The 14,380-nt window shown below is 41.4% G+C and overlaps 3 protein-coding genes across 8 annotated transcripts in view; 2 read left to right on the top strand and 1 right to left on the bottom strand.

The window, feature by feature from the left end:
- fhod3a (formin homology 2 domain containing 3a) overlaps positions 1-5,651 on the top strand; it is a 77,849-nt gene extending 72,198 nt beyond the window's left edge. For 4 of the 6 annotated variants that reach the window (XM_084081306.1, XM_084081305.1, XM_084081301.1 and 1 more), the window contains 5 exons: positions 640-844; positions 1,072-1,107; positions 1,732-1,951; positions 2,281-2,448; positions 3,210-5,651. In XM_084081306.1, the coding sequence (XP_083937432.1) occupies positions 640-844; positions 1,072-1,107; positions 1,732-1,951; positions 2,281-2,448; positions 3,210-3,292 (712 nt within the window). In that variant the 3' untranslated portion in view covers positions 3,293-5,651. The remainder of the gene's footprint in view (positions 1-639; positions 845-1,071; positions 1,108-1,731; positions 1,952-2,280; positions 2,449-3,209) is intronic. The other 2 variants (XM_084081302.1, XM_084081303.1) reach the window with 2 other exon arrangements.
- A 1,934-nt stretch (positions 5,652-7,585) lies between these two features.
- Positions 7,586-10,596, top strand: LOC311061701 (glutathione S-transferase A-like; the record flags this gene model as incomplete). The annotated part of the gene is made up of 6 exons (XM_084080390.1): positions 7,586-7,753; positions 8,230-8,295; positions 8,886-8,991; positions 9,542-9,660; positions 9,855-9,934; positions 10,464-10,596. The coding sequence occupies 6 exons, from the start codon at positions 7,586-7,588 to the stop codon at positions 10,594-10,596; spliced, it is 672 nt and encodes a 223-aa protein (XP_083936516.1).
- A 2,359-nt stretch (positions 10,597-12,955) lies between these two features.
- LOC311061700 (kelch domain-containing protein 3-like) lies at positions 12,956-14,059 on the bottom strand (the record flags this gene model as incomplete). The annotated part of the gene is made up of 1 exon (XM_084080389.1): positions 12,956-14,059. The coding sequence occupies one exon, from the start codon at positions 14,057-14,059 to the stop codon at positions 12,956-12,958; it is 1,104 nt and encodes a 367-aa protein (XP_083936515.1).
- Positions 14,060-14,380: the final 321 nt, after the last annotated feature.

Genomic DNA, 14,380 nt, shown 5'->3' with positions numbered 1-14,380 from the left:
GTAATTATTATTATTATTATTATTATTACCCTTATTATTATTATTATTGTTGTTACAAATCGCATTGTTTGTTTTCTGAGACAAGACAACAGATTGAAAAACAATGCTGTATAACTGAATGCGTGTGAGCGCGCATGTGGATCCGCAACTGGTTCCTGCCCACCTCAAGTCACCATTTGACCAATCTTGCCCGGACACCAAAATGAGTTTGACACCCCTGTCCTAAACTAAAGGAAGCCTTGACAAGCATGGATTATAATAATACTGTAAGTAATGACAATGCCATTGCTACTACTGCTATTGTCACTGCTACAGTTACTGTATTCCACGGCAACATAATTATTCTACTACTAGTACTACTAATAATAATAATAATAGTGATAATAGTAATAATAATAAATGATTGAGGATGAGACAGCTGTAAAAAGTGCTTGACAAAAACAAAATGAACAAAACAACAAAAAAGAAATGTGAGAAAGTGAAAGTTAAAAGAATTAATTACATTCAACACGCATACATCGCAATCAGAATTCTCTGTGGACAGGCACATACAGTATTGTCACATTACAACAACCAGAGAACAAGAATTCTAAGCCTTTGTGTTGTTCTCATGTTATGGTTGTGGTTTACATTCTCCAGGTTCCATGCGTTCCTGTTGTACCTGGGACATCCGTCCTACAGCGTCAGAGACATCAGCGTCCACAGGTTCAGTAAGATCCTGAGTGAGTTTGCTCTGGAGTACCGAACCACGCGCGACCGCGTCCTGCAGCAGAAACAGAAGAGAGCCGACCACCGAGAACGCAACAAGACCCGCGGCAAGATGATCATAGATGTCAACGCGCCTGTGAGTGTCAGACACCTGTTACATGGTGCACATGCTCTCAGATGCTCACGCATGCACGCACACACAGGAATTCACTTATTCCTATGTTATCTTTATTCAATTATTATTTTAGTCAATCCCGCTTTTTCATCTCTCTCTGTCGCTTATTTCTTATTTCCATTCATTTCCATTCATTTTCTTTCATTCATATTTTCTTTTTACTCTGGGCTCTCTCTGTCCCCATGTAGTCTGATGATGAAGAGGAGCGTGAGGTATCACGTGAGGTATCACCATGTGTGCATGTGTGCATGAAACCTCTAACCAGGAGCAGACCATTTTCCCACCTTTTTAACCGTTTATAATTAATTCCGATTTTTGCACAGATCATGGACGCACGTAAAGCATTTGCTGTGTCACAATTAACTAATTCTCACCGTTCTTTGACTCTAAAGTTCTCGTACATGACATTGACCACATTGTGTGTGAACATGGCCAATGTATTTAAAGCTGCACTCTGTGCCACACTTTACTGTTCTATCGGGGATTTGAACCCTGGTTCCCCACGCAAGTGTTGACATTTTTACCACTGAGTCAACAGAGCATGTCTACTTGTTCAAGGGAGATGTTGACCTTCATTGACCTTCAGGCAGTTCACTTGTCAACCAGTAATGGTGATATCCTACCACAGGGTCTACATTTCTCAATAGAAGAGTAGAGCAAATACACACCACCAGATTGGTCAAAATAATACTGTTCAATGACTGTTCATAAATACCCAGTAGACTTCAGTAATGTACGACATAGCATGTATGCACCTTTTTTGTTATATTATATACACAAATTATCCATGAATTATCCCCTGAGGAAAATTACTGTTATTATAAATTATTATTTTATCTGTCTATCAGGCCGGTCGGTATGGCTCGGGCAGCAACAGCTGTAACAGTGCCCCCAGTGGCCATGGGGAGGTTGAGCAGTCCCAGCCGGGTTTGGGCCACGAAGAGGACGTTGCAGAGCATGAGACCCTGAAGGCCGTGCTGAAGACCAGCCTGAGCAGCAGCGACAGAGAGAGCACGTTGGTGCCGGGGCTACGCACGCGGCTCAGGTCACGTCCAGGGCGGGGAGGAGGTGAGGACTTCTGTGTTACTTTTATCAGAGTTGAATGTGCTTCCTTGTCTGTAGAACAGTAATCTTGTGATATCGAAATTCATTGCATTTGGTAAAACTATACACAGATTTAAAAAAAATAACTGCATTGCAGAACCAATGCAAAGACTTTTGGGTGGGCCTTCATATTGGGGTGGGGATATTATTGGCTTTCAAAGCAGTAGGTGTAGGTTACTTTGTGGCCATTCTCACCACTGTTCTACAATTAGAAAATCATCTGGGAACACAAGACTAGCGGAACGCTTACATCTCTACAGTAATCTAACTTATTCTCACAAATGTCCACTCAGGTCGCAGTATGCCAATGGCAACCATGCCAGCGTCCAAGCCACCTGCAGAGGAAACGCTGAACGGTGACGATGATGCAGATGACATCATGGAGCGCATCGTGAGGTCAGCCACTCAGGGCCCGTCACAACCACGGGAGAGGAGGAGGTCACGGGCCAACCGCAAATCACGTACGTCCTGTTCTCGTTTCCTTCTTTCTGTCTGTCTGTCTGTCTGTCTGACTGTCTGGGGCTAAACTCACAAAAGCAAGAAACTCTTGCAACGTGTTGTCAGCGCAGTAACCCTGGCAATGCCAGGCAAGCTAATTTTCGGCTTGTGATAATAGAAATAAAACTAAATAAGATAAATTCACGTGCATCATAGAGTTGTGTGTTCAAGCATATAGGACAGACCACCTTTAGAGGTTCTAGAGGGGTTACTTCATAGTTCCAAGCTAGGCAAACTATTCACATAGTTTATTAATGGGTCCCAGGTTTCGTCAAATCTCGTATGCATCAGATAGCTTGATGTTCTGCATCATATCTTTGATCCATTGGTTGTGTGATGGAGGGTTTACATCCATCCATTTAAGGAGAATTGTCTAGCTAATAAAGAGGAGATGGCAATGACCTTCTGTAGTGTAAGTGAGCAGGGAGAGGGAGTTTGGAACCATCTGGATCTGAGAATGTACCAAAACATTCAATCGTAGGCAAAGGCATAATATTACAACCTTAAAAATAGTGTAAACAAAGGATGACCAGAAAGGTTTCAAGACATGTGGAAGATGGCCTCTGGGACCTGGTTCAACTTTGACAGTTTTTTTTGTTGTGTGCATCTGTAACACAATAAGGATTCGGTTTGGGAATATTGGATATGAATGTTTGACCTGAATGTCAATGTGTGGTAAATAGACGTGTTTTTAAGTATTCAACCCTTTTACCTTCTGTTACAGTGAGACGGACTCTGAAGAGTGGACTGACACCAGAGGAGGCTCTGGCTTTGGGACTATCTGACTCTCCAGACATGCAACTGTGATATCAACCACCGTCCCACATCACCACGGAACCCCACTCCTCAACCCTCATTTGATGTGTCTGTCGGTGAGACTGCCTTCGCCACACCTTCAGAATACCGCTCAGCCAATCGGAAGCCTTGTAAATAACGCGAGTGGCAACAAATCACGTGTTTGCTTGCTGTGTGTGAGCTTCCGTTTCCATAGTGTATTTTTGTTTTTGCTTTTGGGTGCAAACGCAGGAAGGAAAATGGACATGTGGTGTTAGGGATGAGGGGAAGAAGACAGAGAAAGTCAATGTTAATGCGTCAACATAATAGTCACTGTTACTGTTGTGTCAAGAGTACATCCACACAGAACGTGAATATTACGCGCGATAACGTGGCACAATTTGTATTCAGAACGAGGGTGATTTTTCACCGCAAATAAAGGCATCAGCCTGTGTGAATGAGGCATCAACTATATGAATAGTTTTGATGAGAAGTATATAGGGTTTAAAGGGTTAAAACAGTGGTTCTCAACTCCAGTCCCCAGGACTCAGACTGCTGTTGTCGTTTTTTACTCTAGCTGTCTAATTGGAGACTCATTTAGGCTTGGGACATCAGGTGATTGCATTTAACTACCTGGCACAATAAACAAATTAGCAATAGTCTGGTTTCCCAAGACCATATGGGAGAACTTTCCTAAGGTTTTCGGGGTAAAGGAAATGGCAATGCAAGATTTGTTGAAAATGTAGAAACATTTAAAAGTGGTTAATTTCTATCACACTGCCTCAAGATGATGGGAAACATTTCTGTCATGTTCATTTAAATATATATTTTGCATTTGAGGCACAAAGGGATGTATGCTTGTGGGCTTCTGTAGTGCCGACATTATTACTTTTCTTTTATTGAAGCTGTGAACTCTGGATGTATTCTGAATTGGGGTTTATTCACGTTGGGATTCTGTTGGGTGCATTGTTCACTTCTCGTCCATTTTCAGACAATCCCAGTAGAAATCTACAGGAATAATGACACTTTTCTGAGAAACCAGTTGATGTGCAAAACACAACTGTCTGCTTCTGTCGCTGGCGCCACTATAGTGTGTAATATCCATGTGTAGGTACAATTTTTAGGAATGTGAAAGGCTTTCAGTATGACTTGTGCCTTTCATTTTAAAGGGGACAGCCCAGTATATTTTTGCCATCTCTCTTTATCACTTTCTCTCTCTCTCTCCCCCACTGTCTTTCTCAGAGAAATGTTATTATTCAATTATGTAGCTAGTTATAACAAATTAATATGAGTGCTGGATAAATGTTTTACTTTTGCTTTTTTATTATCTTGGTCAAATGTTTTAGTGTTTTAATTGTCTAATTTATTGCAGAACTCAGATACTCACTTTGTTACTATAACAAATAATGTCTCGCACCTTATTGGTTCTGAAGGATAATAGTTGCTCATATCGACATGAATGACTGATGAAATGTGCACAAAAAAGGAATTCTACACTTTTATCTCAGAGGAACTGTTAATAAGTTGTAAAAATTAAACAAAAAAACAGGCATGGAAAGAAGTTGAAATTGTAAAAAAAAAAAAAAACTTATTTTGTTGGAAATGCAGAGAATTCTGTACAAAATGTGTAAATGCCCTCTCCAGCTGCGAAGTACTGTAGTGTGCATGATTAGTGTGTTCCACGTTTTGTATTATTTTTGTAATTTCTGTAGAATTGTGTATAATAGTATGAGAAGAAAGAGTAAAAAAAAAGAGAGGATATTTTGTGAATTATAATTTAAAAGTTTAAAGACAAACACAGCAGAAGGAACGCATGGTCACAAATAATTATGCATTTCGTTTCTGTCGGGTGGAAACCTCATTTGTACAAAACAGTTGCTTTTCAGGATTCAAATTCAGAAATAGTAAAAGTAGCAGATCTGCAAGCCCAAAACACGTCGCTCCACGCCGTGCTTTGAGCTTGCAGATCTGCTACTTTTGATGCTTTTGTGTGACGCTGTAGTATAGGCCGTTAATTTACAAAAAAAATGCTCAAGATAAAATATGGAGATAGGAGGTTTCTGCCCGATAGCAACAATTTGCTCATCATGTTGCTGCTTGTCCAGGGGAAGGGAGCAACACTGTTGAAGTTGGAAAGGCCCCAGGGTTTTGATTTGCTTCTGGCTCTGGTCATGCTTCATGTCATAGGAACTCGAACGTGTTACGCGCGTTGTGGAAAGCTCTGGATATCATGTACAACAGACTTTATTTCCAGTTGGTTCCACCTCAACAGTCTACACGCAGCTCAGCTTCATTTGAGAATGTTCACTTCTTTAGGTATTCTCTTGTTGAACTGAACACAAACACCACTACTGCGGTGTATTCACATTCTGAAATAAAACAAATACAACAAAACTTACTTAAGAGGAGGTTGTGCACATCCTCTGTCATGTATATAGCCATCATAAGAGTGTGTGACGCGCGTGTGTGTGTGACGCGCGTGTGTGTGTGTGTGTGCGTGCGTGTGTGTGTGAATTCACAAAAAAAGTTTGAGTGACACAGGGTCCCAGCTTATCAAGCTGTGAAAATGTATTTAAAGGGATAGTTCACCCAAAAAAATCCCTTTTTTCTATCTAGTCACCCCATGAAGACTTGAATTTATGAATATTTTTTTGTTTTAGGAATGGGACGAAAACCAAAAAATATCCATGAATTCAAGTCTCCATGGGGTGACTAGATAGAAAAAAAGCCATTTTGAGGGTGTTAATGCAAATTAATATTTTTGGTGAATTTAGTGTGTATTTTGGTAACTGATGATTGGTGACATCATATAGGCATGAAGCTTAATAGAGGTTATTTCCCCAACCACAGAAAAGTTTCAGAATTTACCACTAATGTCCCCTGATGTGTACTGTCGTAGTTACACTGTACAGAAGAGGGTGCCAGAGTATTACTTTGTTTCTGTGTTGGCTCATGCCCAATCTGGGAACCCAGCGTCAAATAAAAAGGAAAAACAACGCCCTCTGCTGTTTTTCACTTTAATCTGTTCTTGAGAGATTAGCTCATCATGCCTAACCTAGACACCCCAGCAGCTCCCCTCCCTGCTTTCACTTTCAGCTCTTGAAGGGCTCAAAGTTCAATAAGTGGATTGAATAATAATAATAATGAGTAAAATGCTGTTTGTGTTAATCTTCACTGTGTCATGTATAACGTATGTTCTATAACAACTTGGAAAAAAATATATTTCCCTTCCAGTTCCCATCCGGTCAACAAACCAATGACACCTGTACAGTATGTTTGAACACCTGGGTGTGGCGATAGTAATCAACCTTTGGATGGGGGGGGGGGGTCACCAGTGTTGCCAAGGCCGCTTATTATAAGCGACTTTGGGCTTGTTTTTCTGTCAAATCGCTTGTAAATATTGGTAGTGGTGGGTTGAGTTTTTTGGGCTTGTTTCTAAAGTGTAGTTGCTTATTTGGGCTTGTTTCTAAAGTGTAGTTGCTTATTTGGGCTTGTTTCTAAAGTGTAGTTGCATATTTGGGCTTGTTTCCTAATGTTTAAACTAGTGTTTGTTTCATGTCTAAGAACCCCAAATTAATATGTATTTGTCCACGGACCCCCATCTGAAACTATTTGGTGCCAGGGACCCCTATACAAGATTTGTGTAGTTAAACAACTGTAAAATATTCCAAATATTTCTTCTTTCTTTCTTTTGAAAATAGCAGATCTCATCATCATCATCATCATTACATTTACATTACATTACATTACAGTCATTTAGCAGACGCTTTTATCCAAAGCGACTTACAATAAGTGCATTCAACATAGGTAGGGAACGAAACTACTAATCACCAGAGGTCTTAAGTGCATTTCCTGTAAAAACAAGCAACCAAGAGTATACCTAGCGCTAAGGTAAAAGTGCAATATATCAGCTATCTACTTTCATAAACACATGAGATAAAATAGCCAAATCAAATGAGCACGAGCTAATAGATCCAATACAACAATACAACAATAGTTCCTACAACTAGTTAACAACAAGTAGGCCAGGCAAAGAGGAAGGGTAGTGTTTCCTGAAGAGGTGGGTTTTCAGCCTGCGGCGAAAGATCATCACACAACGCATTGTGAGCTTGTACTTTTGCTGGGGACCTTACCTGTGTGGGTCATGATAATGCGGCCTTGTTGCCTCTTTTGGGGTTGTTTTTGTAGACCACCTGGCTGCTTGTTTCTCTTGCAAAATCTGGCAACGCTGGGGGTCATAAACCTGTGACACTTCTGCTCACTTTCGGTTATCACTAAGCCTCTTCCTTTGCCTTTGGTGCATAAATCTGAACCTCATTCTAAACTATGGCCAAGTCAATGGATCTGCTGTGGGGGGCAGGTTCCCCTCCATGCTGGCGCGTGATGATCACTCTGGAAGAGAAGAAGCTTCAAGGATACAAACACAGGCTTCTGTCCTTTGACAAAGGACAGCATAAGTCTCAGGAAGTCTTGGATATCAACCCAAGAGGACAGGTAGGTTTAGCATGTGGAACACCACAAAGCACTGCGGTCAATGTGTAACCAGGGTGGGAAATTATCAGCAGCACTGTTCTCTGCTGGGAGGTTTTTCTACTCATCGAGTCACTGTGGCAGGAAATCAAGTAGTCATTTTGAGGGAGAAAAAAAATCCAACTATCCTACTTTATTCGAGTGCAGTCTATTGTTAAACTCTTATTGGCTAGTGAAGTAGACTGGTGGATTATTGGATATATCCACCATTGTGGACCATAGTCTATAAAGACAAGGTGTATCAAGTCCTGTAGGTCCTTAAACCTGTAGAGTAGACTGTACTACTACTGTTTAGCATAATTTTTCGATGTTAATGACAATTCATCTATCTACAAGCCAAGCTTGTAGATTGGCTATTTTTGTTTTGTCCCTGAAAAAAAATGGCTTAAAAATGAAGCCTCAGTCTAAAAATGTTAATATCATCTATTTCACTGTTCCAGCTCCCAGTCTTCAGACATGGAGACAATGTACTGAATGAATCTTGTGGAGCATGTTTATACCTGGAGGTAAGGAGAACTGAGTGACATAACTGATAACTACAGTAACAGCTAGATTAGTTGTGAGTTTCTGATGCCTATTGGCTATGTTTCTTATAATCATTGTATGTGTCTGAGAAATAATTGTCAAACTCAAGGAACACAAGGAACAATACTTGCTATGATAAATACAGTTTTATGTATTATTCAGGCTCTGCTATATACTGTATTACTACCTGCCTGGTTGATCTAATAAATAAACAATTTTCACCAGTGGCGGTGGTATGTGACAGCAAGAGTGGAATGAGCAAGCAGAATGGCAAGTTTAACTAGAACGCCAAATTAAGGTCAACTGCTATGCTATAGTGACTTGTCACAGTTACAGAACCCACTGAGTGACGTGCACAACCCACTCACAAGCTACACATCATTTAGGACAGCGTTTACCAAACTATGGGTCGGGAATCATTTTTATGGGTCGTAAGAAAATATAGATTTCCTACAATTTTGTCCATCTTACTGCTTTTTCTGTCTGTGTGTGTGTGTGTGTGTGTGTGTGTGTGTGTGTGTGTGTGTGTGTGTGTGTGTGTGTGTGTGTGTGTGTGTGTGTGTGTGTATAGAGTCAGTTTAAGTCTCAGGGGACCCGTTTGATCCCTGAAGGCCCAGCAGAACAAGCGCTGATTTACCAACGCATGTGTGAGGGCCTCACACTTCATGATAAGCTTAGTAAGGCGTGCATACACTCACACAAATGCACATGCACTCATCAACACAGACACAGAAATACACACGATATTTGAACATACTGCATGCACACAGACATACTGTAATACACATGCCAATAATCTGTGTATCAGAGTTGGAAAGTAACATTTACTCTCAAGTACTGTACTCAATTACAATTTCAATTTTTCCATACCACTACATCTCGGAGGCACATATTTTACTTTTTACTCTACTACAATCATTTTAACATTTCTGTTAAAAATGACTTTTAGATTATTACTGTCTACAAGCTCATGAGATTGTAAATCGGCTATTCTCAAAATATTTCCTTTACTTTGGTACTTTTGAAATTTCTTTTACTTTGGTACTTTAAGTGTAATTTGATGCCATTACTTTTGTACTTTTACCTAAGTAAATGTTTTAATACAGGCCTTTATTTGGCCTCAATTGTGGTGTTGTTACATATACAGTAAGTAAAGAATCTGAGTACTATGTCCACCACAGCTGTGTGTATGCAGTCAGTGTAATGCTAAATGATGCTGTTTGCTAGATGCTGTCATCTACTACGAGTTGCTTGTCCCTGAGGAAGAGAGACATGACTCAGCTTTACAGAGAAACACAGAAGCACTGGTCACCGAGCTGAAGCTCTGGGAGGGCTACCTGGAAAAGGTACACACACACACAAACAAACAAACACGCACGCGCACGCACGCACGCACCCGCGCGCACGCACGCACGCACGCACGCACGCACACACACACACACACACACACACACACACACACACACACACACACACACACACACACACACACACACACACACACAGTGTTCACATTTCCACTCTCTCTGTTAAGGTGGCACCAGGTTCATACTTGGCAGGACCATTCTCATTGGCTGATGTCATTGTCTTTCCCAGCATTGCCTTTGCCTTCCGCTTTGGGTATGTGAGATTCTTGTTTTTCTCCACAGGGCCCTGAGGGACTCCATGGAGTCCCTCAGGGCCCTATATTAGTGTATTTTCTGTTTTCTGTTATTGTAGCCGATCTGCTATTTTCTGATTTAGGGACGTTTGACATGAAAACACACAAATGGATTTTGTTTTATGGCATCTAATTGTTCATTTTTTATCTCCATTATGACCACGGTTATGCTCTAAAAGTATTAAAAAAATCACACCCAGTGTGAAGTGGGCGGTGTGTGGTCATCACAACATGACTCACTTAAAAAAAAGGAATGAGGTTAAGTCTGTCTGTGGGTCTTATATATTTAACCAATGAAATGCATTAACAAGAGCTTGAGACTAAATAATAACTACATTGTATCCATTGGGACACAGGTTCTTTTTCCATTTCCTTAAAAGTAACAGTTTTGGACATACCAGGATTCCGCCTGATAGTGACGATATACTGTATATGATCAAAGCCTATCAATGATACTGTAAATCCCATTCTCTCTTCTATGTACTGCAGGCTGTCTGTTGAGCGCTTCCCCAAACTGGCCAAGTACTACAGCCTGTTGAAAGGCCGACACAGTATTAAAACCAGCTGGCCTCCACACTGGGTGGAAGCCGCACAGGGATTTGAAAGGTTGAAGACTCTATGAAGCGCACACACACACACACACACACACACACACACACACACACACACACACACACACACACACACACACACACACACACACACACACACACACACACACACACACACACACACACACACACAGTACATAGCTCACACATATGCTTTTGTTTGACAATTAAGTTAACAGACAATTCCAAATCCATCTCGATCCTTTTAAAGGAGCAGGGTGGTGGTAATATTTGACACCATTAAGGCATTCTGCACATCACTATGATGCATATTATTATTGTAATAGAAATTATCTTGTCATTTTCACTTTTTTATATACAGTTCTTTCCCAGTTCAACATGTTTAATGCATATCGAATTATCTGGTTTTATTTAATGAGCCCTATGATTATGATTTTTCTTCACAATTACTAGCTTACTTCTGGGGAAAACGGTCCATAAAAAACTGCATGTATGATACATAACTGATATGATAGGGGTGCACTCTAGGCTAAATTGCAATTAACGCTAAATGTAGCGCACAAGCCACAAGCCACTTACTATGCCCTTGCTCCTCCCTCAAATAACTATGCAAATACACCATCCCCGTCAGGCTTCCCTCCCACGAACATGGCCAATTATGTTTGCATGGACGCCCAGCCAAGCCGGAGGCACCACAGAGGATTGGGAAAAAACATTACCCCTGCGCCACCCAAGTGCCGAATTGCTTGTTTGTGTAAATAAAATGGCTTTCAAATTATTTATACTTTTCCAGTGTGATTATTTATAGCTTACAATTAACCTCAAGAAAGAAATGCATCACGTAAAAAAAATAGGTCTCAATGCATATCTTTTTATAGGTTATCTATGAATGCGTTTGGGCCATTTTCGCTTGGTTGTCCAGGACCTCATCTGAGATCTGAGGTCAGACAGTTCATGCGTGCACCTGGGTTACTGTACTGCTGTAGGAAGGTTCTGCCTCATAGGCTACAAGGGTGGTTGCTCAGTGGGAGGTAATCTATAATTAATGAAAAAATCTTGTTTAAATGTCGAATACAAACTAAATAAAGATTTAAAGAACACATGGAGAAGCGAAAACGGTATTCACAAAAATAATCACCTGCTTTTCGGTTTTACAGCAGCAGCAGCACAATCAGACACCATGCCTTCGGCCTATAGCGGAGATAACTAGTATGTGATCTACAGAGCAACATTTTTGTGCAACAGTCACGCGCTGTGCCGTGTACAAACTGTGATGAGAGGAAGGGTTGTCATGAGTTCAAGATCTTGTGAAGTATTTTCTTGGAAATAACAAAAGTATTTTGAAAGTAAGTGGAAATTATAGTCTCATATCTACTGCTCTTTATTATTATCTCAAGCATGACGGAGCAGCAAATAAAACAAAAACATAAAAAACAAAGGTCTCCACCTTTGCAGTCATTTTCCTCTCCCACAACCAGTTCGTACAGTTTCTTGCATGGGTATGTTAAATGTATCCTCCTTTTATGAACACTATCCATTGATCTGTCTCTTATTTTCATTTTATTTCGGTCTGCTAAGGAAAACAGGTGTCTCGAAATAGGCTCTCCGGTCATGATAAAGCACACCTAGCCGTGCCCAAATGAAAAATTCCTCATCGCTATAAATATTACTCCACCACTCATTAAAAATATAGCCTACTGTTCAGCGTTGATGTTTCACTGTAAAATCCTGAGTGTTCATTTAACTCTGAGAGTGTACAGATGGAACCAAATGGACCTTTACAAATGAAGTGTACGATACAAACAGGGTTTGTATGTCACACATCTCTGTGTATCAAAATAACAATCGAATCTTGTGGATCTCAGGATACACATGGGAATGGCGTGGCTCCAATGTGGATCTCGGACCTAAAGTGGCCAGCCTGTGATCTAATGTATCTATGGTGTATGACTCCAAAATTTGGCACGGTTTCAGCCTGATCAGAACCCCATTGACTTCCATCATAAAATGTGTAAAATCGTTCAAAATGTACAAGTGAAAAATAATTAGTGGCGGTAATTCTGTGGCGTACTGGCAGTGTGCACACAAGGTTTGACCCTGATCTGTTCAGCAGTTTGCTAGATTAGCTCCGGGCACACACCCTTCCTCCTGGTGTTTACAACATATGACTGTGGTTTCCTCAAGTCCTCTTCCATAAGTGTCAGTCCTTTGCCCAAAGCATCTTTCTTCCTACATTCATTCTTGATAGAGATCATCTGGGTGTAGAAGTTTCTATTCTTAAGAGATCTACAAATGGCGGGCTCATACCTTGCCCCAATATGGAGTCACACGTCATAGACACTTCATAGGTTAATCATGTAACAGACTGGCCACATGAAGTTCTTGATCCACATGGGAACCATGCTGTTATTAGACGGTACCTTGTTTATGTATTTCGTTTGCTGTCATGGCTGCCAGTTCCCACCTGATGTCGTGTGGGAGTCCCAACTTCTCCAGACCACACTGAATAACGGCCAGCTTGCATAACGTTTTCAGACTAGGATTTAAGTCTAAGATGTACAAATCCGATACCTTTGTGTCTTCTTCACCATCGTCTTCAAGATCTTCAACATCCCCTGGAATGGGTGTGTATCTGTATCCTCCAAAGAGCATGATACGATCTCCCACCATGCAACAGCACATCCTACACATCCATGAACTCAGGCCTTTCCCTTTGGGGTCAACCATCTTCCAGGAGAAGGTCTCTGGATTGAATTTCCACAGGTCATTGAAGGTCTTGTACAGAAAAAAGTTGTGGCCACCAAATATGTACAGCTCTCCATTGTAGGTAAAGGCTGAATGACCCTCGCGCCCTTCTGGAATAAGCAGTGCAGAAGGCGTGCTCAGCCAGCAGTTGGTCTCTGTGTCAAACACTCTGATGTTGTTGTAGTAATCCTTGACCTTGTCCCCTTGGCCCCCGAACACATACATCTTTGTTTTGATGATGGTGGCAGAGTGACACGATGAAGCCGGTGCCGGAGAGCCTCTTGCATTAATTAAAGACCATACCATTGTGATCGTATTCAACTTGTAGATGTCATTAGTGCCTCCAGTCAGTCCATTGAATCCTCCAAAGATATACATGACCTTCCCCAAGACACAGGCCGAGTGGCCACACCTCGCCCTTGGAACAGTCCCCGAAATCTTTGGCTTGAACCATTTGTGGGTGTTGACGTCAAACGCATGAAGCACGTTGATGTACTCCCCCGTGCAATCAACCCCTCCCCAGATGTAGATGATGTCTTGTATCAGCACAGCTGTGTGGCCCCAGCGCAGGCATGGAACCTCTCCTCTTCTGGTTGTCACCGGGGGCAACTTCATCCAGCGCAAAGACATTGTATTGAAGATGTGCACCTCAATCTGACCCATGTCATTGGAGTACCCTCCAAAGGAGTATAGCTTGTGCCCCACAGCCAGAGCAGCATGGAAATATCTCTTTGGTCCACCTTTCAGATGCACGCTCCAGCGCAACATCTTACACATATGAAGCAGATTCGATTAACGTGAGCTACTAAAGAATGGGGTGCTGATGTGTGCACATCTACTTATATTGGTGCAGTGGCACCAACATCACACAAAGCAGCAAAGCTTGATGTTGTTCATCAAAGTTGAACCCCACGTGAAGCAGGGAGATGTGTGTTTTCTTTGCCCCTTCACACTTGCATTCATTGGAAGTGAACGGAAGGCAGATATTTAACTGTATTTTTGATGAATTTTCGCCCCAGGATAGGGATGCTAGGGTTGATGGGGTTAAAATTCCCTTGTGCAAAATCACAGTCAGAGCTCAAGATAGCG

This window comes from Gymnoscopelus microlampas (assembly GCF_963454915.1).
Source record: "Gymnoscopelus microlampas genome assembly, chromosome: 15".
NCBI lineage: Eukaryota > Metazoa > Chordata > Actinopteri > Myctophiformes > Myctophidae > Gymnoscopelus > Gymnoscopelus microlampas.
The sequence above is the reverse complement of the archived record's forward strand: the minus strand, read 5'-3'. Positions and strand labels throughout refer to the sequence as shown.